At 45.8% G+C, this 27,208-nt stretch overlaps 1 protein-coding gene and 1 long non-coding RNA gene across 2 annotated transcripts; both read right to left on the bottom strand.

The window, feature by feature from the left end:
- Positions 1–147: 147 nt before the first annotated feature.
- Positions 148–4,668, bottom strand: LOC116569361. The gene is made up of 3 exons (XR_004276998.1): positions 4,188–4,668; positions 1,695–1,766; positions 148–200 (listed from the first exon to the last, which is right to left on the bottom strand). It is a non-coding gene; the product is annotated as an uncharacterized LOC116569361 (long non-coding RNA).
- A 28-nt stretch (positions 4,669–4,696) lies between these two features.
- LOC116567855 (zinc finger protein 556-like) lies at positions 4,697–15,635 on the bottom strand. Its single transcript, XM_032303201.1, has 5 exons — positions 15,533–15,635; positions 12,224–12,350; positions 11,202–11,385; positions 9,575–10,472; positions 4,697–4,780 (listed from the first exon to the last, which is right to left on the bottom strand). The coding sequence occupies exons 1-5, from the start codon at positions 15,533–15,535 to the stop codon at positions 4,697–4,699; spliced, it is 1,296 nt and encodes a 431-aa protein (XP_032159092.1). The 5' UTR covers positions 15,536–15,635.
- Positions 15,636–27,208: the final 11,573 nt, after the last annotated feature.

Raw genomic sequence — 27,208 nt, 5'->3', positions numbered from 1 at the left:
CCCTTTCTGGGTGTGATAGGACTGCAGCTGTGTCCATGGGAGGGGAGGGGCAGGTGTGGATGGGGGTCATGGGTAGAGCAGGAGGCGACGGGTTTCCCCGGGGCTCTGTCCAGGGCTCCTCTGGGAAGCAGGTGTGCTTCCCAGAGGAGAGTATGTTTTGTAGTTGGGGTCTACTCCCTGAGAATGGCAGACACCGTGACCTAGGAAAAGAAAGTTAGGAACTGTAAGGGCCTATTTAGCCAGAACGATTCCATCTGGTTAAACAGTGATTTTGTTGTTTATGCAGTAAAACTTAAACTGACCCTGCCCCCTCACCCATGGGAACTTTCTTAAAAGCAAATTGTCACTGTTCTTGCTGAGCTTATGTAAATAATTAGGCCAAATTTGTTAAAACTAGACTCATTTTTCAAATAAATTAGTCCTGACTTGGGTATCTCTGGAAATGAGGGTTATTTTAGAGGGAAAAGTTATGTTTTAATAGCACACCCTTATGGATGTTAAATTCTAGATTTGGTTGTCTTTAAATGTTTGTTTACCTAGCTAGACAACTTGAGGTCAACTTCACAGAAGTTGCACAATAGCTCCTTTAGACGATCTTGCCTTTGCCAGTCAGCCCCAGATATAAGAAGGAAACTTCAGAAAGTTGAAGGATTTGAAGGGAAGAATCTGACTGAGTTAGTGGGAATAGCAGAAATAGCCACTGAGGACTATGAGTCATGCTGGCAGGGGACCAGAGTTCTCTTACAGACTCTGCAGGGAAAAGGGTATCGGGTGTCAGCAAAGAAAGCACAGCTCTGTCAGAGCCACGCCACTTATTTAGGCTCTGATCTCCATGAGAGAGTGTGTTCGCTGTCTGAGTCCAGGAAACAGGTGATCACCCCATACCCCCGGCTCCACCACGCCCCGAGGGAGTTTCTTGGGACAGTGGGCTACTGCAGGCCGTGGATGCCACGGTTCACGGAGAGTGCCTGACCTCTCTACGAACTAAGGGAGGACTCACTATGGTAGAGTGGACAGCTGAGGCAGAAGGAGCATTTTGAAAATTACATACAGCCTTACTGTGTGCCCAACATTGGTTATCCCAGATGTTACCAAGCCCTTCCTCTTGTATGTGGATGAAAAGGTAGGGGTGGCCAAAGGAGTTTTGACTTAGACTCTGGGGCCTTGGCAAAGGCCAGCAGCCTATCTTAGCAAGAAACTAGATCCAGTAGTGGCTTGGTTCCTCCCTTGCCTCCACATAATTGCTGCCACGGCCCTCCTGGTCAAGGATGCAAGTAATTGATTTTGGGTCAAAATCTCATCTTGACCACCATCCACGCTATCGAGGGCCTTCTCCAACTCCACCAGACCGGTGGATGACAAACACCCGAGTGATGGGGTATCAGGCCCTTCTCCTCAATGAACTGAAAGTGACTTTCTGGCCCCCGGTGGTGCTAAATCCAGCCACGTTGCTGCCAGAGGAGCTGGCTGACCACCCACACGACTGCGGGAACCCAGGTCGCAGGAATAAGGCCGGATCTCGGAGACACTCCTCTCCCAGATGTGAAGATGACTCTGTTCACAGACAGGAGTAGCTACATGGTCGATGGAAAGAGGTATGTGGGGGCTGCAGTGGTTTCTCCTGAGCAGGAACTCTGGACGGCGGCCCTGCCACACGGAAACTCGGCGTAAAAAACAGAGCTGATTGCACTCACCAAGGCACTGCAGATGGCCAAGGGTAAGACCGCCAACATCTATATGGATGATAGGCTGGGTAGAGGCTTTTTCTGCAAAACATGAGATGGCAGGAATGGTAGCCAAAAAGCTACTAGAGGTTTGGGTTACCTCTCGTGATTGGGTCAGACAATGGCCCTGCATTTGTGAGTTCAGTCTCGCAGGCACTGGCCAAGGCCATGGGCACGAATTGGAAACTACATTGTGCCTACTGGCCCCAGAGCTCTGGGCAAGTAGAGAGAATGAACCAGACTCTCAAAGAGACCTTGGCAGAGCTAATTCTGGAGATTGGCGATGGATGGGTGGCTCTCCTTCCTTTCACCCTCCTCAGGGCGCAATGTACACCCTGCTTAAACAAGGTGACCCCATTTGAAATAATGTTTGGGAGGCCCCACTCCCCCACTCTGCCCTCGGCTACAAGAGGCTGCTCTAGCAGATATGACTGATCAGTCTGTAGTCCAGTCACTGCAGGCATTACAGTCTGTTTTAAAAAGAACCCATGCGTGGGGCACCTGGGTGGCTCAGTGGGTTAAAGCCTCTGCCTTCAGCTCAGGTCATGATCCCAGGGTCCTGGGACCAAGCCCTACATCGGGCTCTCTGCTCAGCAGGGAGCCTTCTTCCCCCCACCCCCCGCCTGCCTCTCTGCCTACTTGTGATCTCTGTCTGTCAAATAAATAAATAAAATAAAAAAAAAAAAAGAACCCACACAGGGATCCGAACTGCCCACACTGAGACAGAGACAGAGGTGGAACCACATCCTTACCAACCCAGGGACTTGGGAAACTTGGAGCCTCGCTGGGAGGGACCATTTACTGTCATCCTGACTACCGCCACAGCGGTGGAAGTTGAGGGCATCAGGGCCTGGATTCGCACAAATCACGTCAAATGAGTCAAGGACAAGGATGCCCCCCAGAGATGGATACCACTGCTGATGGACCCCGCCAATAGTGGACTAAAGCTAAGACTCAGAACAATGAGTTCACTGAGTTTATTGTTGCGCCTATTATTAAAGTATAGGTGGGAAATACAGACAATTAGGGCTTCACATACTATTTCTAGAAAAAGGGGGGCTCTGCATAGCCCTAGGAGAGGAATGCTGTTTCTGGGTAAATCACACTGGAGTCATTAAAAAGAGTCTGACAGCCATTAAAAAGAGGACATAGAATTGGCTGAAAAGTCAAAAATTTGACTAATCTCCAAAGAAAGGGGGGGAATGTAAGGGCCTATTTAGCCAGAGCGATTCCATCCAGTTAAACAGTGATTTTGTAGTTTATGCAGTAAAACTTAAACTGACCCTGCTCCCCCCCCAGGGAACTTACTTAAAAACAAGTCCCAGAAACCAGTCCCAGTTAACCAAGCCCAAATACAAGGGTGGGTCAGGCCAGGTGGAGGTATCCAATCAGTGGGGGCACATACCCTAGCTACCAAGGACTATGGGCCCCACCCTTTGGGGGCCTTTTGGGCGCCAATTCTGACCAAGGTGATAGGCTAGTTCAAACATCTACTATAGGGCAAATTGTAATTCAATTGGTCACTTATGCGTGACCTAGCAGGACTGTGCAGCTTTCTCTGTGTGACAATCTCATTGGCCACCTGTGTGTGGCCAGGCCCAACCACATGGCCTTTGCCCTTAAAAGCTAGTCTGTAGGGGCGCCTGGGTGGCTCAGTGGGTTAAGCCTCTGCCTTCAGCTCGGGTCATGATCTCAGGGTCCTGGGATCGAGCCCCACATCGGGCTCTCTGCTCAGCGGGGAGCCTGCTCCCTCCTCTCTCTCTCTGCGTGCCTCTCTGCCTACTTGTAATCTGTCTGTCAAATAAATAAATGAAAGCTTTAAAAAAAAAAGCTAGTCTGTAAGGCAGAGAGGAGTCGTCTCTTTGAAGAGATGGCCCCAAACAGTCAGTTTGATTCTCGATGCTTGGCTCAAAATAAAGCTTTGCTTGACCTTCATTGTATCAGTCTCGCTCTTTTAATCACGGACCCAGTATTGGTGGACCTTTCAATCCCAGCACTCAGGGCTCACAGGCATCTGACCCGCCCTGGGAAGGGTCAAGTGCCCACAGCAAGCAGCCCAAGGTGCCCCCGCTGCCCCCGTAAGGAATTCCGAAGGAGCATCCGGCAGACTTGCTGGAAAGAGGCGATCACACTGCAGAACCCTGATGGCGCACGGGCCCGCCTGCACCCACCTGAGCTCGTGTCCATGACCCTCTGGTACCCAAGAGCCTGCGACCCGACAGCCAAGCGGGCAGTGTCCACGGTCACGCTGTGCAGTAGGCTTCTGCCGGGAGAGGGCTCCTCACCCCCTCACACTTGGGGGGGTTCCTGCATGGTTCCCCCAATTTCCACCAGGTGCCTGGAGGCAAAAGGCTGCCCCTGCACTCCCACCCAGTCGTAGGGTTCTCTGCCAGGCTCCTAGGTGGGCTCCCGCCACCGAGCCTGCGTCCTCTCGCGCCCGCGTTCGCAGCCCACCGCACTCACCGCACCCCGCTGCTGAGAGCCAAGGTCCCTCCATCTCCGGCATTCCGGCTTCCGGGCTATGCGCGAGGACTTCTGGGACCCGGGAGCCAACCGGAAGCTGGTAGCCTGGCGGCGGGACTCACCGGCGGGCTCCTCCGGCACCTGCGCCCACCCAGACATCGACTGCGCATTCTCTGCTTCCCCGAAGCCGGAAGTCGGGTCTCAGCTCCGCCGCAGCCGAGGTTCTCCGCGAGGGGGGGTGGAGCCTGCGCCTGCGTACTCCAGCCAACCCGGAACTCCCAGGTGTCTCCGCGGCCCCAATGCGAGGGCTTCCGCGCTGCATGTCGGGAACTCTGAGGAGGCTCTTACTCTGCACTACATTTCCCCGGAGGACGTGGGATCCGCCGTGGCTCGCGGTCAGGAAGTGAATACCGTCTGCAGCGGGAAGGGTTTTGCAGATTCCGCGGGGAGCTCGGGTTTGGAGCCCAAGAAACCGGTGGCGTTCACGGCGCATGCGCGACGTGGCTGGGCTAGTACGTGAGAACAGGCGGGAGACAGTGGGACTGCGGGCGTGAGGGCGTGCGCATGCGCATGGCTGTGGGCGTGGCGTCCTCCTGGGTATGGTGCGCACGTGCTAGGCGTTGAGGCTGTGACCAGTTCGAAGGCGAGGATGCCAGGCTGGCGGTAGGGTGCTGAGTTCCCTGGAGAGCCGTTGCTCCGGAGAAAGAATATGAGTCGCCGCGTCTGGCTCTTTCCTCGGACTCTCGTTGCAGCCATGTGGAGTTTCTGCGGGGATGAACGGGGGAGCACCTCCAGTGTACATCAGGAGCGAAAATTTGCAGCAGCGCGGATCAGGGTCGGGATTGACCCCTGGATGTCAGGTGCTCTGAACTGAGTTGCAGATGGCTTCAGGACAGGACCGAATGTGTATGCCCACCGCCAGGCCAAATGCCTCCACCCCTGCACCCCCTGAGGATCCGTGAGAATGCTCTGGAATTACTTTTTAATCTTAAACCACAGCATTCCCTGAGTTTTGGCCCCCCAGAGCATGGTGTGAATCCAGAGACATATTGCTGGTTCCCTCTCACTTCCCTCAGGTAGTGTGACTCAGGTGCGGACAGTGTGACCCTGCAGTGTGTTCTAACTTCAGGCGAGTCCCAGAAAGGCCTGATGGGTCACAAGTCTCTAGGAGGTGGAGAGCACTGTTATTACTCACCGAAAAATAAAGATGTGGGTGGGTTTAAATTTTCCTTTAGTTAATAAGATATTTTTGCTTCTTTGTTTTCTAATAATTTATTTAAAAAGAATAAAACTGGCCATTTTAAGTATAGTTCTGTGGTTTTTCATAAATTCATACTTTTACTACCATAGTCAAAATACAGAACACTCCATTCTCCCAAGAAAACAACTATAGTGCCCATTTGTAGACAAACTTCCCCCCCATTCTTACTCCTCTGATCTATTTTAGTTCCTTATACCTTTACTTTTTCCAGAATGTCATAAAAATGTAGTCTTTTGAATACTGTATTCGTTTAGAAAAGTTTTTATATATTTATTTTGAGAGAGAGAGAGAGAGAAGGAGCAGCGGGAGGGGCAGAAGGAGTCTCCTCACTGAGCAGGGAGCCCAAGCTGGGGATCGATCCAGGACCCTGGGATTATGACCTGAGCTGAAGGCAGACACTTAACCAACTGAGCCATCCACGTGCCCCTTCAATCCTCTGTTTAAAATTTAATGTTACATTTTGAAAATTGTGTACTCGTCCTCCAGAATTGGGAGATTTCAAATTTCCAACAGTGCCCAGTACAGGTGGTAGCACACATTAGGCCTAAAAAATAGAGAGGCTCCATTATCATTGTGCACCATTATTGGGTGCATAAGCTTACACAGGACCCTGCTTACATGCCTGACTTCTGTCACTTGTACTACTGGAAGGACATTGGGAGAAGTGACCAAATGAGGTAATAAGGATCATGCAATAACACTAATCTCTGCTGTGCTGTGAAAACAAGAGTTAACATGAGAAACGGATGAAGACTGGACTTCATTTGCCTCTTAACTAAATGCAGTGCTGTTATGTTTTTCTTTCCTAATATGTATTGGAAGTCTAAGCATGTGGAAAGAATACCTGTAACAAGCAAAATGGACATTTTGGGCTTTGTGGATTATTAAAACAACAAGTTCTCCTGCTATAGATGGTTATTAAAACTTTCCCTAGGGGTGCCTGGGTGGCTCAGTTGGTTGAGTCTGCCTTCAGCTCAGATCTTGATCCCAGCATCCTAGAATCGAGCTCTGAGTTAGGCTCCCTGCTCAGCAGGGCATCTGCTTCCTCCTGTCTCTGCTTTTGCATGCACACTAGTGCTTTTGCTCTCTCTCTCTTTCTCAAATAAAATAAAATCCTTTTAAAAGTTCCCTATGTGAGGTTGTCTAATAAATTGGGATGTCACTCAAAAGGATATCCCTAGTCTGCAGCTTACTTCACTTATTCTTTGGGTAGTTTTCCCTTTTACCACGCATACCTCTTCTCCTTGCTTCTGTTAGGAAATCACAGTGGACCTGCATAGATATCACTCTGCTCATTGAGGGGTTAGAACTGTATGGATAATTATAAGTTTCCCTAAACTATGAGGAACTCTGATTTTCTGCAGAACTAATGTCAGTCCATGTGTAGGAGCCCCAAAATATATTACCAAATATATGAGGCCATTTCAAAATATTTCACAAGGATGTTAAATACAAACATCTATACACTGTGCTTCCAATTCATAGGAACTGTCTGATCCCAAATATCCATGTCCAGTCTCTTAAACATATATGACATGCCTAAAATGTTAAACCATTGCAAAGTTGTGGCTAAATTGTATCTTCACTTTTATGGGAAATAATTACTATTAATTCCACGAGTGGGGAATTATTTCTATATCATGACCCACTATTTATGAACACTTTTGAATAGTTCCAGAAAGGATCTAAGGCATATTAGGTGGGGTAAGTATACATGAATCAATGATATTCCCATTCACTGAGGCCTCTATCCTTCATTCTTATCCCCTTTTATCTACCTTGTCATGGTTTATATTTTACTTCACTCCACTTTTATATTATCTGATGGACTTTTTAAAATACTGTCTCATCAGAATATTTTTTATCATTTGCTAGACTTATTTACTACTTAATTGCTTAAACTATTGAGTTTTTACTATTATGAATAAGAAATTATATTGACAAAACTGCAGCAGTATACAAAATAAAATTTTCTAGCATGAAAAATGTCTAGATTTGAATGCACCTGGTAATATTGACTCAGAATGTGTAATTCCTAAATTCACAGCTACAAAGTTGATTTGATAGGTGATAGTTACAATATTTTAATAACTTTCCATAATTTTTAAAGGATTTTATTTATTTATTTGACAAACAGAGATCTCAAGTAGGGAGAGAGGCAGGCAGAGAGAGGGGGGGAAGCGGGCTCCCCGCTGAGCAGAGAGCCTGATGCAGGGCTCGATCCCAGGACCTGAGATCATGACCTGAGCCAAAGGCAATGGCTTAACCTACTGAGCCACCCAGGCACCCCAAGTTTCTGTAAATTAAAGAGTAAAGTAAATTAGTATACATTTGAAAACACAGTTAATAGGATATTTTTCAGAAACATTTTATACATTTATAAAGTACATAACTCATATGAAAACAGTTAATAGACTATTTCTCAGAAACACAGCATTTGTTTAACCAAAAAGTACACATTGTGTCCAACCACACGTACTCAATCTTAATAACAACATATCCTGAGGGGTTGTATTCAGTGCTGAGTAACAGAAAACCCACACTGTCTGCCCAATATGTCAGTAATGCTTATTTATTTCACAGAAATACTGGGTAGGTGTAGCTGCTCAATGACGCTACAGGGAAACACCGCCCCGTATGTTGTTATGGATGCTCCATTGCATCTGTTCTAGTTGGAATCAGAAACACAGAAGCATAAGAAATAATAAGCGAATGAGGTGTTCACCATATGAATCAGATGTTATTCGAATATGTTAAGATCTAGAGAAAAGAGCTCAGAGCATTAGATAATATCAACAGCCGTGACATCCTGACCAGTGGCCTGGTGGACAGTATAGGGCTTTTGGGAAAATATAAGCTGTGGACATCTAACCACGGAGGTACCTCCGTGATGGGAAAGCTGGTAGGGTGTCTGTGAAAGGCCACCCCTCTGACAAAATGGAATTCATGCAGTTGCTATGTATTTTGAGGATACTTTTGATTGGCAAGACTAGCAATCAGGAAAATATGCTGCAGATGGTGCCCACCAAGTCCCCATGCCTCTCTCTATCTCCTTATGTGGTGGTGGCTCAATAAACTGAAAATTGCTTCTTCCAAATCTCATGCAAGCTGGGCTCTTATGGAATTCTATCATGGAACCATATAGAGAAGGCCTCTTCGGAAATGTAGTTTCTAGCCTTACCTATGTTGACAGAACACAATCCAGCAGAACCATCTACACCTCTAAATTTCCTTCTCTTCTTAACTGAAACATATTGTCAACTTCCTAACCAGAAACCAGGACAAAGAGCATATAGCAACAGATGGAAATAATAGTTCATATGACATATATATATATATATATATATATATATATATATTCTTTCAAGACCGCTGCATACCTACAAATTTCTGCCAATTTACATAATTACAAAATTGGAACCAAGCAAAATGGAATAATGAAACTCTGGCAAAAAAAAAAAAAAAGGGTGTTGAGAATACATACCTTATATAAACAAAGAAGTGCCAACCTTAAAAGTCATAGTTTCTCTCAGGATGAGAATATGATGGAATATATGTAATGGGAAAGTGATACCTAATTTGGAACACACTGGGCCAGTAAGAAAATCTAAACAAATATCAATGTTACATTAGTCTAAAGGCCCCACACTTACAGAACAATTTAAAAATATAGTGTAAAATTAGAGGATGAGATACTGAGTAATACCATCTTTGTAACTTTTGCACGATTTTTCTTCTGGTGTGGATTTTCCACTGTGTTAGGCGAGTTAATTTGCATCAGGTTTTCTCACGTTACTTACAAGTTTTCTTTTGTTGACTATGAGTTCTCACATGACTATGAAAGGATTGGGGGCAACTGATGGCTTTTCCACATTGCTTACAATGTTTTCCCACATTTTTCACAGGTATGAGGTCTCTCTCCAGTCTGCATCCTTACTGTTTTAGAAGGATGAGGGCCATTTGAAGGCTTTTCCACATTGCTTACAATTACAGGCTTCTCTCCACTGTGTTTTTTGACATGTTTGTGTAAAGATGAGGACCAACCAAATGCTTTCCCACATTTTTCACACTTAAAGGGTTTTTCTTTAGTCCGCATTCTTATATTTTTGGAAGAATGAGGGCCAACTGAAAGTTTTCCCACATGGCTTGCATTTATGGGTTTCTCTCCAATGTGCTTTCTGTTATGTTTGTGCAAGGACGAAGACCAACCAAATGTTTTCCCACACTTTTCACACTTATAGGGTTTCTCTCCAGTCTGCATTCTTACATTTTTGGGAGGATGGGGGCCAGCTGAAGAACTTCCCAGAGTGTTTGCATTTACAGGTTTCTCCTCGGTGTGCATTCTGACATGTTTATGTAAGGATGAGGGCCAACCAAATGCTTTCCCACACTTTTCACATTTATAGGGTTTCTCTCCATTGTGAATTCTCACATGTCTCTGAAAGGATGTGAGCCAACAGTAGCCTTTCCCACACTGCTTACATTCATAAGGTTTCTCTCCAGTGTGCATTATCATATGTACTCGAAAGGATTTGGGACAGCTAAAGCCTTTTCCACACTGTTTACATTCATAGGGTTTCCCACCATTATGCATCATCACATGTACTCGAAAGGATTTAGGGCAACTGAAGGCTTTTCCACATTGCTTACACACATAGGGTTTCTCTCCAGTGTGACTCCTTATATGTCCAGTGAGGGAATGGGAACGAATAAATGTTTTCCCACAAAGCTGACATGCATAAGGTTTCTCTCCACTGTGAGTTTTCACATGATTTCTTAGGTATGAAGAACAACTGAACGCTTTCCCACATTCCTCACATTGATAAAGTTTGCATCCGGTGTGACTCCTTTTGTGCCTCTTAAGGGATGAACGATGCCTGAAGACTTTTGCACACTGACTGCATTCGTACAGTTTTACTCCACTGCAAGTTTTCTTGTACAGCTCAATATTTGGAGTACGGCTGACAATTTCTCCACATGTATCACCTTTGCTACTTTCACAGAGCCTCTCCACTATATGACTTCTGCTAAAAAAAAAAAAAAAAAATGGGGGGGGGACATTGTTAATGGTTTGTATATTCATTATTATTAATATTTGTTAATGAGTGCTAGGATTATATTTCTACCATTATATATATATATATATATATATATATATATATATATATATGTATATGCTTTCTTTTATATATGCTTTTTCTTTTATATATGCTTTTTTTTAAATATGCTTTCATATATATATATATGCTTTCGTTTTTTAAGAGTTTATTGGCTTATTTGAGAGAGAGAGAGAGGGAGTACCATAGCAGGGAGGGGCCGAGAGAAAAGGAGAAGGAGACTCCCCATTGAGCAGGGAGCCTGATGCAAGGCTCAATCCCAGGACCCTGGGATTATGATCTGAGTTGAAGGCAGATGCTTAACCCACTGAGCCACCCAGGTAACCCATAAATACAGGTCTTCTGTCATGTTTGAATTACTTCAAAGTGGAAAAAACTAGCTGCTTTGGGAATGGGATTAAGCACAGCCTAGTACTACAAGTGTTTCTCACATATGGTTCCCTGATCCTTGTTTCCCACTGAATTATCTTTCCAATGCTCAATGTCTGAGTCACATGAAGAAAAAGAAGGAAGGAATGATTTGTGAATAAACAAATCTGGAGCAAGGTTTATCAGTTTTTTGTTTTTTGTTTTAAATTTCATGAAATAGTAAGATTCTCTACTGGACTATTGTGTTTTCTCCAAAGTGCAACTCACCTCAAATATCTTCCCTCATTGTTGTGTTTATCTTCAATGCACTGATCTTCCCAATTTTCTCCAAAAAGGGAGGTCCAGAAATCATTTTTTGTGAATCTTGCTATTTTCTGTTCATTGGATAATTTTTCTCCAAAACTATCCTGCTGAGAAATGGACCCAGTGGTTTTAAATTGAGTCTCATCATCTAAAACAAAACAGTGAACAAATCTTATCAGGAAGGCACCTGTGAGCAAAGAAATACATTTAGTTTAGCTGTTTCAAAATTTATTATTAAGAGGCATCAGAGGGGGGCACCTGGCTGGCTCAGCAGGTTAAGTCTCTGCCTTCGGCTCAGGTCATGATCCCAGGGTCCTGGGATTGAGCCCCACATCAGGCTCTCTGCTCAGCAAGGAGCCTGCTTCCCTCTCTCTCTCTGCCTGCCTCTCTGCCTACTTACAATCTCTCTCTCTGTCAAATAAATAAAGTCTTTTTTTTTTTTAAATGAGGCACTAGAGGTCAAAATGGAGGCAATTTATATCTTAATTTTTTAAGAGATTTTATTTATTTATTTGATAGAGAAAGCACACATGCACAAGCAGGGGGAGCAGCAGGTAGAGGAAAAGAGAGAAGCAGGGCCCTGCAGATCAGAGAGCCTGAGGCGGGGCTTGATCCCAGGGCCATAACATGACCTGAGTCGAAAGCAGACATGTAACCAAGTGAGCCACCTGGGTGCCCCTGGAGGCAATTTAATATGCACAGAAAAACCACAAGATTTCAAACAACAAACTTCTCCACACCCACAAAGTGACTCATGAATATATACCCAGACTGACGACACTGAAAGACCCTAAGTATTTCAAAGAAGATAGAAAAATACAGGTTAATATGTAGATTTTTACTGTCACAGAGAAACAGTTATATTATAGATCCATGATAGCTGTGATCATGCCTGTTTTATTTATCAATAAATAAATCTTGAAATGGGCTTAATGAATACATACTTAGTCTCTAAATAATTAAGTGAAGGATGAATACCTCCTTACCTACTGAGACCAGGCTCCTGAAGGTCTCCAGCATCACATCTCTGTAGATCTTCCTCTGAGAAGGATTCAGCAGAGCCCACTCCTCTTGGGTGAAGTCCACAACCACATCCTCGAAAACCACTGAGTCCTACAACAAACCACATAATCGTAGGAAAGCGGGTGACATGGACAACACAGGGAAAGTGGACTCAAATTCACCGGAAGTTCAAACAAGATTCACTGGTCTCCCCACATCTAATCTATGTCCACACTCATTTTCTGTATCATAATCTTTTCTTTTTAAATATTTTATTTATTTACTTATTTGAGAGAGAGAGTGCATGCAAGAGAGCATGAGCGGGGCAGCGGGGGCGGGGGGGAGCAGCAGAGGGAAAGGGAGAAGCAGACTCCCAGCTAGCAGGGAGCCCAACATGGTACTTGATCCTAGGACCCCGAGATCATGACCTGAGCCAATGGCAGACACTTAACTGACCTGAGCCACCCAGGTACCCTCTGTATCATACTCCTTTAAAAAAAAAAAAAAAGATTTTATTTATTTATTTGACAGAGAAAGACACAGCAAGAGAAGGAACACAATCAGGAGGAATGGGAGAGGGAGAAGCAGGCTTCCCGCTGATTGAGCCTGATGTGGGGCTCGATCCCAGGACTCTGGAATCATGACCTGAGCCAAAGACAGACACTTAACGACTGAGCCCCCTAGGCGCCCTCTTTTGTATCTTTGTCTTAGCACACCATCAATACATTGAACTTATCTCTCTCCATTTTTACTGTGGCCTTCCTGTGTGATCCCTGCCTTTTCACAGAGTACTACTTAGCCAGAGCGAGCCATTTTGTTGTTTATGCAGTAAACTTGGATGGAACCTGCCCCTTCCCCCCAAGAGGAAAGCGCTTAGAAACAGAACTGGTGAAATATGACTGACCAGCCCCTGATCACGGAGCCCACCTACAAGGACGAGTCCGGCCAGGTGGAAACGTCCAATCAGTGAAAGCGCACGTATTACCTCCCTACCCGCCACGGATGAGCCAGGCCAGCTGAAACGTCCAATCAAGGGAAAGCGCAGTATGACCCGCCAAGGAGTGTGAGCCCCGCCTTTTGGGCACCAGGCAAAGGTGCCAATTCCAGCCAAGGTCATAGGCTGAATTAAATGACTATTATGGGGTGAATTGTAATTCAGTTGGCCACCTGTGTGTGGCCAGGCTCAACCACATGGCCTTTACTCTACAAAAGTTAGTCTGTGAGAGTGGGAGGGGTCGCCTCTTTGCAAGAGACGGCCCTGGCCAGTCAGTTTGAGTCTCGATGCTTGGCGTGAAATAAAGCTTTGCTTGACCTTTGCTTTGTATCAGTCTCGCTCCTTTTGTCAGGACCCTTTCAGCTGAGCCACCCAGATGCCCCTCAAATAATAGATCTTTAAAAAAATAAAATTAAGAAAATGAAGAGGCAAACCACAATTTGAGATAAAGATATTTACAACATTTACAAATATAAAAAGGTGTGCAGAGTAAAAATGAAGGGTCAAACAAATGAATAACAAATAGGAAAATGACAAAACAGGTACCACAAAAGATGGAAGACCATATATGAAAAAAGAGTCAGGGCTCCTGGGTGGCTCAGTGGGTTAAAGCCTCTGCCTTCAGCTCAGGTCCTGATCCCAGGGTCCTAGGATCGAGCCCCGCATCGGGCTCTCTGCTCAGCAGGGAGCCTGCTTCCCTCTCTCTCTCTGCCTGCCTCTCTGCCTGCTTGTGATCTCCATCTTTCAAATAAAAAAATAAAATCTTAAAAAAAAAAAAGAGTCAACCTCATTGGTAATGAGCAAAATAAAATCTCAAACAGATCCCATTTCAAGCCAAGAAGGGCAGAAATCACGAAACTGGATAATCTCAGGTGTTAAAGGTCGCATGGAAGAAGTAAGCAGTTACGCCTGCATGTTTGCAGAGCCAACTGATACACTGAATTGTCCCTCTCATCGGGACTTAGCATGAGTCTCTGAAGTCTAATAATACCAGACAAAATAGAATTATTCTATTCTGCTGGAGAATAGCTGCCATTTTGGGTGAGTCTTTGTAATTCACCAATTAATACGCCACACGTTTTGTGTGTGGAAATGCATTCGTTTGTGCACTTTCATCACGGGAGAGAGGGTTTCTCTGTTTCTCCTAGATTCGTTCCCCCAGCAGCATCCTCAAGGCTAAGCTCCGGAATTCCATTTGTCGTCATCAGAAAGAAAACAACAGATGTGAGAAACTTAACCACACACGCTCCAGGAGGAAAAAAAAAAAAAAAAGACACCAAAAGAATTTTTGACAAACGCAATGTTAAGACTGGATCTTTTCATTTTTTTTTTCCTGAAATTGACCCCTCCCTTGTTACTTTGCAAATATTTTATCGAACCTTTCAAAGTCTGTTAGTAAAATGTATTTCGCATTTACTGAAAAACCCGGGGCCTGAATAACCAAATAAATCTTTTCAAGGTGACAAACCCAGGGAGGGGCAGCGCAGAGCGGGAACACAGCCACCGATGACTCAAGGGTCAGGCGCGGCCACCCTCCCACGTGGGCCTTGCACGCGTCGCCACCTGTTCTCCGAGATGCTCCCGGAGCGCCCTCCCAGCACCCCGGAGCGCCCTCCCAGCGCCCCGGAGCGCCCTCCCAGCACCCCGGAGCGCCCTCCCAGCGCCCCGGAGCGCCCTCCCAGCGCCCCGGAGCGCCCTCCCAGAGCCCCGGAGCGCCCTCCCCAGCACCCCGGAGCGCCCTGGCGCCTGCCCCACGGCAGGTCTCCGGCGCATTCTGCTTTGCAGGTTGCCGCCCGGGCAGACCGGGTGGGTCTTCTCTGTCCTTGGCTTTTGCCTCCTTCACCCTGAGAACCCGGAGGGCAGGAAACCTTCCTCCGCCCCTCGGCAGCCGCATCTGCGCGCCTGACGACTAAAGTCCCTCCAGGAAATGAGAACTGGACGGTCACTTAGGGATCAAGGACCTGCCAGGGCATCGCCCCGAGCCCAGGGCCCTAAGCGGGTCTCCCCAGACTCCTCGCCCGCGCCCCACGGCTGTCCTCTGGGGGGAAACAACCGGGGGCTGAGACTCCCCCACGCCCGGGCGGGAGCAGCTGCGCTCGTCTGGTCACCCCCAGCACCCTGAGAACCCAGACCCATGCGTGGATGGGACGGACGCCGGGACCTCACCCTGCGGCCAAGGGCGGAAACTCGGGTCGGCACCTGGATGCGGTGGGCGAGGGGGAGAACCCGGGCCACCCCCCGCCGGCACCGGCCTGTTCGAACCAACCTCTCCCGGTGTCTGCCGACCCCACGCACTCACCATCTCTCAGCCCGGCTCCTGGCTCTGCCGGCGTCCTCCGTGTGACTGCCCGGCCCGCGCAGGTGAGAGCGACGCAGACTGAAGACACCTGCCGCCGCCCGGGGCAGGTGCACACCAGGGCCTTGCGCCGCTGCGGGCCCAGACCCCGAGGCGGGGAGCGCGCCCGCCCCCTGCTCTGACTGGACGGTGCTCCCCGCCCTCGGACCCTGATTGGGCAGTGCTCGAACCCCGCCCCGGCCCTCCTAATAGGGTAGCCCAACACCCCAGGGCCCCTGATGGGACGATCCCGCACGAGTGGAACACAGGGGCAGGTCTCTTCCGGCTGTCACAAGAGGGACATTTGTGTCCAAGTAGAAGTAGCTCTAATTCCTTGAGGACTTGGGGGTCTTCCCGCAGCTCCATGGCACCCCCTGTTTCCAGACTCCGTTTCCTCATGGAGCAACACATCTTTGTCCAGAGAGGGGTGGGGGGTACCCGAGCCTGGCTGGGCTGGGACAAGACGGGACGGCCCAGGAGGGCCTGGTGTCCTCCGGGAGTCGGAGGTTGGCTTGGGACGGGAGGGTGACCCAAGGGTCTGTCTCTCTAAGAACACAGACTTTGACAGTGACTTCACCACGTGTAGTGCAGGGTCTGGATTCGTTTTGATGTTTGGCGGCTGACACAGCTGAGGCCGCGTCTACGCTGCCCCACCCCACTCACCCGCTGCTTCAGATCAGGGAGGTCCAGCCAATGAGTGCTGGGAGCTCACGGGAAATCGGAACCCTGCAGCCTAAATCTGGGCTCAGAACAACCACAAGTTACCAGATGTGTGTATTAGAATGCTCAGGTTCACATTTTACACTAAAAGGAAATTAATCGCAGATCCGTGTTTCAGTGTATCGCTAGAGACTTCGCAATGTGAACGGCTATGATATCCCTCAGGCCACTTAAGTCTTAGAAGAAAAGAGCAAAAGCTTAAAATAAACTTGGAATGGACCCAGAAATTTAATATGCATAACAGGTTGAGTCAAAATTCCTAGTGCATTTAATATATGCTTCCCTGTGAAGAAAATACTTGCCAGTTTAAGAGCTGGTGGAAGGAAACACTATTGCATATTATCTTTACGAAGTTGAAAACATTTGTTTTGTGGTTTTTAAAAAGGATTGTTCACTTTCATAAAAATTAGTGCTCAGAGACATAGCATGTAGAAAAGAGGGTTCTCATTAAAAATATATTGCTCAGGGCGCCTGGGTGGCTCAGTCCATTAAGCGTCTGCCTTTGGCTCAGGTCACGATCTCCGGTTCCTGGGATCCAGTCCCACACGGGGCTCCCGGCTCAGCAGGAGCCTGCTTCTCCCTCTCCCTCTGGCTGCTGCTGCTCTCTGTCAGATAAAGAAAAATCTCCAAAAATACATTACTCATTTGAATTATAAGGTATAAAAATAAAACATGGTTAATATGTTTATTATTTATAAATGAACAAGTTTTTTAAAGACTTATTTGAGAAAGAGATAGCACTCATTGGGAGGGGCAGAGGGAGAGGGAGAGAGGATCTCAAGCAGAGGTGGAGTGTGGGGAGGGGTGTGAGATCGTGACCTGAGCTGAAACCAAGAATCCGACACTTAACTGACTGCACCAGCCAGGGGCCCCTGAATGAACACAAAGTTTCACAGAATGAGCCTGAGATTTAGAAATCTGCCTTAAAACTCTCTCCTAGCACACCCTCTAGCATCATGTCCCTTTGCCCCCTCCAAATTTCAATTTTATCAGTTTTCATACATACAGAGTTTATGTAAAGAGAAGCAATTTCAAGTACATTGTTTCTTCCCTTAGGCATACAAAGGTAACGTGGCTTACACACTAATATGTGCTCGATTCTCTTCAGTTGGAAATAAATTTCATATAACCCGTTCGTTTTAGAGACTGGGCCCATCATCAATCTTCTGGACTCAAATGAATACAGAGGCAAGTTAAATGGACCTAGTTAAAAGGCTTGTGAATAGTTCCAAAATGACTGAAATGAAAACTAGATAGCTGGTCTCTTCTCTAATAGGATAAAATAATATTTTTAAATTGTACTTTTTTTCACATGTAAAACTCTTTAAATTTTTATAGTGTGCTATCTCTTTTAAAACATTGCATAAATGTCCCACCTTAAGCTTAAGAATTAAATATTAAGTATGTCCTATCTTAAGTATTAATACTGCATGAACTCTGGAGATTGGACATGACCCTCAATAGACTTTGGGCAGGTATTCGACTCCCAATGCGTCCTCCTTTCTTCCTTTCCCTCCCACCCCCGGCGTGACCACTATTGTGAATTTTGAGGTTATTCTTCACAGATTCTTCATAGATTTAAGGTTATTCTTCATCTTCAGTGCTAAGTAAGGCTTCAACTCTGCCTTTTTTTTTTTTTTTTTTTTTTTTTTTTTAGATTTCCATGAAAGGGCATTATAGAATTACCGGGAAAACGGTCATCACTCATTGGTTTGCCTCCTGTTTTCACACACACAGGCTTCTGAGGCTGGGGGGTCCCCCAATTTACTTATCCATTCTGGTGTTTATACTTCTGGGGCTGTTTCATGTTTGTTTTCCCGTTGTGAACAACACTGCTCCTATTTCAATTTCCAAATGACCATGCATAACAAACTCTCTCTATTGGAGAAAAATTACTTAGTTGGAGACTACGGCTAATTTCAAATTTATACGAAATGCCAATGAAATGGATGAATTGACTCTCCCACAGTTTTTTTTTTTCTTTAAAGATTCCATTTATTTATTTGAGAGACCGTGAGAGAGAGCAGGAGAGGGAAGAAGGTCAGAGGGAGAAGCAGACTCCCTGTGGAGCTGGGAGCCTGATGTGGGTGGGACTCTATCCCAAGACTCCAGGATCATGACCTGAGCTGAAGGCAGTTGCCTAACCAACTGAGCCACCCAGGCACCCCACAGTTCTTTTTTTTCTTTTTTTTTTTTTTTTGTGGGTTTGAGTTTAATTTCTCATTCTCTTCCTTTGTAGCGTATTCTTTTCTCTTATGTAAGAAAACTCTCCATATTCTGAAGTCACAAAAACTTGCTGTAACTTCTAAGAGTGCTCTAGCTTCCTCCTTCACAGGTAAGTCTTCAAGAAGTAGATTATCATCCATGGGGTTGACAGAAGATTCGTTATTCCCTTGTAGATCACCACTGGTTCTGTCCATGCGTTAATGTAGCCGTAACTTCTACCGCTGTGCAGCGATGCCTGCCGCATCTCCTTGGTAAAATCTATTTGTATTTTATAACATGGGGACATTTTTATCCCTGAAATGAGCTCTAGTCCTTGACAAGTATCTAAGAAATTAGAATTATACTGTCCAATATTCCATTCGCGACTTATTCCTCACTCCAAACTGAGTTTTCTAGGTCATTATTATGCTCACAGTCATGGCTTCATGGACACATATATGTGTCAAAACTTACTCATGTCTGAATTTTATTGTATTTCAGTTATTCTCAACAAACCTAAAAGGCTGGCTTGGTCCCAACCTTTCTGTTTCCTGCAGCATCAAACTCGACAAAGGTAATTGCGCCTTCGCCTTCTAGTTTTCCCACACGTAAGGGTTTCTGATACAGTCATTTCGCCCCCCGCCCCCCGAGGTCAGCAGAACCCGCCTGGAAATGAGGACCGGCCCGGCCGTTCCGCCCTCACGCACGGGCTGGGCCGACCCGGGAGCACGTGCGCGGACACGAGCGCGCCCGCCCCCGGGGCCCCGGACGCTGCGTCCCGGGCGCTCACCGCAGAACCCACCCCGCCGCGCCGCACGGGACCGCCACGAGCATCGCCGCGCGTCCGGCTCCGCGACGCGACGGCGGGGTTCGCGCTCACCCGTCGTCGGGGGCCGCCGCCGCCGGGACCGGGGCGGACCCGCCGTTCTCGCGCCCGACCCCTGGCGCCGGGCGGCGGACAGCTCCGCGGGGAGCCGCCTCGTCCCGCACGCGGCCCCCTCCGAAGCCACCCCCGCCGGCAGTGCCCCCGCCCCCCGCCGCGGGGCCTCCTTTCCGCGTCGGCCGACCCTGCCCGAGCGCAGGGGCACAGGATGGCGGAGGCCTCCGCGCTGGGGCCACCAGGAGAAGCGCCGCCGATCGGGACGTCGCGGCCCTCGGCGCGTCAGAGCCGGAGCGGGGGCAGTGCGCGGCGAGACCGCACCACCTCCGTCCGCGCGCCCGCCCCGAACCCGCGAACCCTCCGGCGGTCTCCGCGCAGAGTGCGTCCGCCCGCGCGCCGGCGCCGACGAGCTCCCAGGGGCCTCCAGCGCGCAGGCGTGGACGCAGGCCCGTGCTGCATGCTGGGAAAAGTCTGAGTGCCCGGCTCCGCGCCTCTGAGGCGGCCTCTTTTCGGAACTACATTTCCCACAGGCCAGCGGGCTGGGTTCCGCGCCGTGGGGGCGCCACGCAGGACGAAGGGCGCATGCGCCCCAGCTGGCTTCTCAGAACACTCGTGCTGGAGCCCACGGGGTAAGGCGGACGCGGCGGTGGCGGTCGTCGTCTGGGAGACTCGAGTGTCAGACCTGAGGTGGGAGACAAGTCGCGTTGGTGACTGGGACAAAGGGTGTGAGTGCCTGTAGGCGTCTTTGTCACCTGACAGGCGGTTTTGAGACCCTGAGGCGTGTGACTGTGCTTGTGGGTCGTGAGCAGATGTGTGTGTGGCCGCGTGTCCTGCTGCCGCCTCACGGCCGCGTGGGGCTGCCACGGCCTTGCCAGGGATGTCGGGGTCCGTAGTGGCGCTTCCCAGCAAGAAGGCACGGGACTGACTGGACGGCCCGTGTGGAGCGGGAAAGTCAGGGTGCCAGTGCCCGAGGATTAGGACTCCCCAAGGCGGGTCCCCGCGGGGGAACCACTGAGAGGTCCGCCTTTGGGCTCCAGAACCAGAGCGTTGCTGATGGTCTGACCCCAAGAACCCGGTGTAAAATCAGAGATTCCGGAGGAGGTCTTCACTGCCCTCCGGGTATGTGTGTGAGGGGAGGGCCCGAGGCTTGTTCCCTAACTACTGACCACTCCCCGGAAGGGCCTGGTAAGGCGCATGTCCTTCCCAAGTTCTGTCAGTTCTTCCCAACGTGACGGAAACAAGTCTTGCTGTAAACCCATATTTCAAGGTGGGGGAGAGTTCTGAATCCCCTCTTAGCCTATGAAAGCGCGTTTGTTCGTTTGGTGGTGGTTTGTTCGTAATCCCCTTTCAATATATGTACATCAACATGCATTATTTTAAGTGTAGCTCTATCCGTTTTCCAAAATGCACACTTGTAATTCAGTCAACAGTCAAGATACAGAACTCTTAATCACCACCCCAAAATTCATGGTGCCCGTTTGTAGTCAGCACCCCCCACCACCCTAAATCCCTAATCTGTTCTAAATGGAACACTGTGTTGCCTTTTCAGTCCTGTGTGTAAGTTCTAATGTCATATGTGTAAAATTGTACATACTTTACAGAATATGCTGAATTTTAAGTTTTTGAATACTACCAGAATGGTGGTGGCCTATATTAGCACTCAAAGTGACAGATTTCATTACGATCCGGAGCCATGTGAGATCAGGAAAGACTGCTGCCTTGCTTAACTTTCTCCATTTGCATGATGACAGAGATGATGTGGGTTGCTGAGGGGTCAAATGAGATACTAATGACTATCAGATCACACTAATTTCTGCAGCATTATGAAACCATAAATTGACATGGAGAAATGGACAGGTTTGACTTCATTTATTCTTTATTCAAGCAAAATGCTGTTGCATTTTTTCCTCCTCCCTAACGTGCTAGAAATATATCCATATGGAAATAACACCTGTAAAAAGTAGAAGGGACACATCTCCAAGGGCAAGAGAAACAAATGCAAAAGTGAACTACGGGGTATTCATCAAGATAAAAAGCTTTTGCACAGCAAAGGAAACAGTCAACAAAACTACAAGGCAACCTATGAAATGGGAGAAGATATTTGCAAATGCCTGATCAGATAAAGGGCTGGAATCCAAAATCCTTTATATAAACTGAACAGCAAAAAAATAAATAATCCAGTCAAGAAATGGGCGGAAGACATGAACAGGTGTTTCCCCAAAGAAGACATACAAATGGCCAACAGATACATGAAAAAATGCTTAATATCAGTTGGCATCAGGGAAACACAAATCAAAACCACAATGAGGGGCGCCTGGGTGGCTCAGTGGGTTAAAGCCTCCGCTTTCGGCTCAGGTCATGATCCCAGGGTCCTGGGATCGAGCCCCACATCGGGCTCTCTGCTCTGCAGGGAACCTACTTCCTCCTCTCTCTCTCTGCCTGCCTCTCTGCCTACTTGTGATCTCTATCTGTCAAATAAATAAATAAAATCTTTAAAAAAAAAAAAAAACCACAATGAGATTCCACCTCACACCAGTCAAAATGGCTAAAATGAACAACTCAGGAAAACAGATGTTGGAGAGGTTGTGAAGAAAAGCAAACCCTTTGACACTGTTGATGGGAGTGCAAACTGGTACAGCCACTCTGGAAAGCAGTATGGAGGTTCCTCAAAAAGATAAAAATAGACATACCCTGTGACCCAGCAATTTTACTACTAGGTATTTATCCAAAGAATAAAAACACAGTGATTCCAAGGAGGACATGTACCCCAAATGTATATAGTGACAATGTCCACATAGACAAAATATGGAAAGAGCCCAGAGGTCCACTGATAGGTGAATAGATAAAGATGTGTATTATATGCAATGGAATATTACTCAGCCATCAAAAAGAATGACATCTTGCCATTTGCAATGACATGTACATGAATGGAACTAGAGGGTATTATGCTAAGTGAAGTAAATCATTCAGAGAATGACAACTACCTTGTGATTTCACTCATATGTGGAATTTTTTTTAAAAGACTTTATTTATTTATTTGACAGAGATCACAAGTAGGCAGAGAGGCAGGTAGAGAGAGAGAGGGAGGAAGCAGGCCTCCCGCTCAGCAGAGAGCCCGATGCGGGGCTCGATCCCGGGACTCTGGGATCATGACCTGAGCCGAAGGCAGAGGCTTTAACCCACTGAGCCACCCAGGTGCTCCCATATGTGGAATTTAAGAACCAAAACATATGAACATAGCTTTGGAAGGGAAAGAAGAATAAAATAAGATGAAAATTGAGAGGGAGGAAACCCCTAAGAGATGCTGAACTCTAAGAAACAAACTGAGGTTTGCTGGAAGGAAGGTGGATGGGAAGAAGAGACAACTGGGTGATTGGCATTAAGGGGGACACTTGATGTAATGAGCACTGGGTGTTACATGCAACTGATAAATCACTAAATTCCATCAATGAAACTAATACCAAAAAAAAAAAAAAAAGTAGAATGGGGCTTTTAGATTTTATGGATCATTAAAGCAAAAATCTTCCACCTTCTCCTCCTATAAAAAGGATTAAAAATTTCCCTGCTTGAGGGGCACCTGGGTGGCTCAGTGGGTTAAAGCCTCTGCCTTTGGCTCAGGTCATGATCCCAGGGTCCTGGGATTGAGCCCCGCATCTGGCTCTCTGCTCAGCAGGGAGCCTGCTTCCTCCATCCCTCTCTGCCTGCCTCTCTGCCTACTTGTGATCTCTGTCTGTCAAATAAATAAAATCTTTTTTAAAAATTTCCCTGCTTGAGAATATAAAACATACCTTTTTTACTAAATTGGAGTACTACTCAAAATGGTACCCTCTGTAGCTCATCTTAATTTTTCACGGATAACTGCTCATAACTTACCTTGTTTCTGCCAGAAGATTACAATTGGCTTGCATTAATTAACTATACTCATAAGAAGGTAGAAATGTGCAGACAACCATAATGTTTAATCAAATTAAGTGCAAACCTATGGCTTTTTGGGGTACAAACTGTATGAATCTGTCTATAGTAGAAGCAAAAATATTTTAAGTATATAATACAATATACCTTTTTTTCCACATAAGAACATTAAACACCCACACCCTATACTCCAAATCACTGGGAAGAATCTGGCCCCAAATACCCATGTCTGAATTCATGGAAACATATCACATGCCCTAAAAAGTTAACCACTACAGACATTAAGCTGAACCATGCCTCTACCTTTATTTTTATGGAGAATCATTAGAGTTAACTACGTGAATGCAGGACTTCCCACTATTTACAAACAACCTTAAGTAGTTCCTGAAACAGTGCTGATTAAGGACAGACTAGATGATGGAAATATGCATATGCATGATGACAGCTTCACTCAGTGAGTTTCTTCTTTTTAAGATTTTATTTATTTTAGAGATAAAGAGAGCATGAGCAGGGGGAGAGGCAGAGGGAAAGGGAGAAGCAGGCTCCCTGCTGAGCAGAGAGCCCATTGTGGGGCTCAGTCCCAGGACCCTGAGATCATGACCGGAGCTGAAGGCAGAAGCATAACAACTGAGCCACCCAGGTGCCCCTAACTGAATTGAATTTCTTACCTATACACTAAAAACTACCCACTGGACTCCCTGTGTTCTCTATTATCTCTTATCATTGTTTCTTCACCTCACAAACCTCTTATAAGCCTGTGTTTTACCATTTAACCATTACTTTTCCCCACAGAAACATAAGTACCAGGACTGCAGCAACCAGTATGTGTTTCATGCCTCTTCCTTCAACATAAGACAACACAGACTACATTGCTTACTTTGACCACAGTTGCTTAAATGCTGAGTGTAGAGGGCCTGGCGTAAATGGATGCTCAACATTAGCATCAAGTAAAAAATATGGTCTCCAAGCAATAAGAGCCTGAAACCTGATTACGCCTTTGTCTCTTGTGATTTCTGATAATTTATGTAAACTTCTATTTCTCAGTTAACTCATGAAAGGACATAATAAATACCTTAACTTACAGAGTTTGCTGAGGATTAACTGAATTTCTATATCTCAAATGAGTTACTCTAATGACAAATACTACAACCCGTGTCTGGTTCACATTTCAGTATATACATAAGCAGCCCAGACAACCCAGAGTTGGCCTGGCACTCTGCTAGGCCTACTTTTCTGTCATTGAAAACTAAGTGTTTCACACAACACTGTCATTAGACAATGCCTTTTGGTGACCAGGATGGATCAAGGAAGGAAAAAAAAAAACACTCTAAACAAGTTTGTAAAAAGTAAAACACACACACAACAACAACAACAACAAAACAAACAAAAAACACAGGGCACCTGAGTGGCTCAGTCAGTTAAGCGTTTGCTTTTGGCTTGGGTCATCCTGGAATCAACCCTCACATGGGGCTTCTTGCTCAGCGGGAGCCTGCTTCTCCCTCTCCCTCTGCTGCTGCTTCCCCTGCTTGCATTCTCTCTCTCTCTCTCTCTGTCTCTCTCTCTCTCTGTCTCTCTCCTCGTTCTGTCAAATAAAAAAGAGAAAGTCCAAGAACTCCCCTCTTCCTAATACGACTGACTGCTGCTTCTTTAACAATTAGTGTTATCACCATTCCATTCTTCTTGCTTTCTAGATAACAGTTAAGATTTCCAATGATAAAATTACATTCAGCTCCTGATGGCATCCACTAGAGAGCAAATCTCGACTTCCTTGAACATAAACCAAATCAAGTGATACAAGAAGAAGTCATATAATAAGTCTTTTTGAGCACTGGTTTAACCCACAGTCATTAATGGTGTGTTCCTAGAACTCATTACATCCAACATCTTTTACTACAGATGTGATCCTGGTCTTTCTCTAGCGGGCACTGACAAAACCATTAATTTTTCACTGTTCTTAATAAGTTATCTTAATGACAAAAAGTTGAAGTACATAAAAATAAAATTTATCTGAAATAAGAATGCTTAAACATTTATGCATCTGGTAATACTGACTGAAAAATTATAATGCTTAATTTGACAAAACTACAAAAATCTTTGACAAAAATGTTAGCAAATTAAACCCAGCACCATCTTTAAAAGATCATATACCATTACCAAGTGGGATTTATCCCAAGAATGCATGATTGGCTTAACATTGAAAATGAATATAATATACCATATCTACATCATAAATGTTAAAAACCACATAATCTCAATGGACATGGAAAAGCACTTTTGATGAAATCTAATACTCCTTTATGATAAAAGCACTCAGTAAACTAAGTAAACTCAGTCATCTAAGACTAGAAGGGATCTTCCTCAATCTGATTTAAAAAAAAAAAAATACCAAACTAACATGATATCTAATACTGAAAGACAAAATGATTTTCCTCCAGCGTCAGAATCAAGAAAAACGTCTGTTCTTGCCACTTGTATTCACCATTGTAATGAATGTTCTAGCCAGAGAAGACAGGCAAGAAAATAAAGGTCATCCAGATTAGAAAGGAAGAATTAGGGCGCCTGGGTGGCTCAGTGGGTTAAGGCCTTTGCCTTTGGTTCTGGTCATGATCTCAGGGTCCTGGGATCGAGCCCCGTATCAGGCTGTCTGCTCAGCAGGGATCCTGCTTCCCCCTCTCTCTCTTCCTGCCTCTCCGCCTCCTTGTGATCTCTGTCAAATAGATAAAATCTTTTTTAAAAAGGAAGAATTAAAACTATGTCTATTTGCAGATAGCATGATCGTGTGCATAGAAAATCTTGTACACTAAAATCATTAGAACTGATAAACAACTTCAGCAAGGTTTCCAGATACAAGACCAAAAGGCAAAAGTTAATTGTACTTTTGTACCTTGGTAAATCAAATGAAAAAGAATACAGGGTCTAGAAATAAACATTCATATTTAAAGGCAACTAATTTTTTACAAAAGTGTCAAACTAGTTCAATAAAGCAAGTGTAGTCTTTTCAACAAATGGTGTGGGATTAGATATCCATATATAAAAACAAAACAAAAACTCTTATTACCTTGCCTCACACTGTTCACAAAATATTAACTCAAAATTTATAATAGATCTAAATGCAAGACAGATACCATGAAACTTCTGGATGAAACAAAAGAAAGAATTTCTTTTTGACCTTGTTTAAGCAAAGATTTTCTAACAGATGATACCAAAAGCAAGATTGAATAAAATTAAAAAGTTGGAACTTACTCAAATTAAAACTACTTTCCCAAAGACACCATTAAAAATAGCAAAAAACAAACAAACAAAAAAAAACCAAGCCACAGACACCGATAAAATATTTTCAAATCATATAGCTGAGAAAACACTTGTGTCCAGAATACATGAAGAATTTTGGCAAAGCAATGAGAAATACCCCAGTAAAAAGTGTGAACTTATTTAGAAATAGGGTCCTTACAGATGTAATCAAGTTAAGAAGTAGAGTGGGTCCTAATTCAATGTGAATTGTGTCCTTATACAGTGAGGATAATATATGAAGAGAAAGACACCCAGGGAAACTGCCTTGTGATGATGGAGGCAGAGGTTGGAATGATGGAGCTCAAGGCAGGAAATGCCTAGGATTGAGGGTTTCCACCAGAGGCTAGGAAGGGACAAGGAACAATTCTACACAGTGTCAGAAGAAGCATGGCCCTGCTAACACATGATTTCAGGCATGTAGCTTCCAAAGCTATGAAAATATATTTAAGCCACCTAGTTCGATGGTCTGCCCTATATTCTGGAAATACATGCTTTCTTTTTCAGGTAACCCTTCACAAGAGTTTCGAATGCTCCGGTAATGGTCATCAAGGCTGGCTTACATCACAAAATAAATCACTTCCTTTTTGAGATTTTGAGGCTGATCCAGGAATAGGGCATGAGCACAGAAAGTG

Source organism: Mustela erminea, chromosome 1, assembly GCF_009829155.1.
Source record: "Mustela erminea isolate mMusErm1 chromosome 1, mMusErm1.Pri, whole genome shotgun sequence".
In the NCBI taxonomy this organism is placed as follows: domain Eukaryota; kingdom Metazoa; phylum Chordata; class Mammalia; order Carnivora; family Mustelidae; genus Mustela; species Mustela erminea.
Note: the sequence above shows the minus strand (reverse complement) of the source record. Positions and strands in the feature narration are given on the sequence as shown.

What these genes read in the sequence shown, in the direction of transcription:
- LOC116567855 (XM_032303201.1), bottom strand. An exon ending in CAGGAGCCTGGTCTCAGTAG is followed by an intron (nt 11,386 to 12,223) that starts GTAAGGAGGTAT and finishes GTTTTGTTTTAG; the next exon opens with ATGATGAGACTCAATTTAAA. An exon ending in AATGAGGGAAGATATTTGAG is followed by an intron (nt 10,473 to 11,201) that starts GTGAGTTGCACT and finishes TTTTTTTAGCAG; the next exon opens with AAGTCATATAGTGGAGAGGC.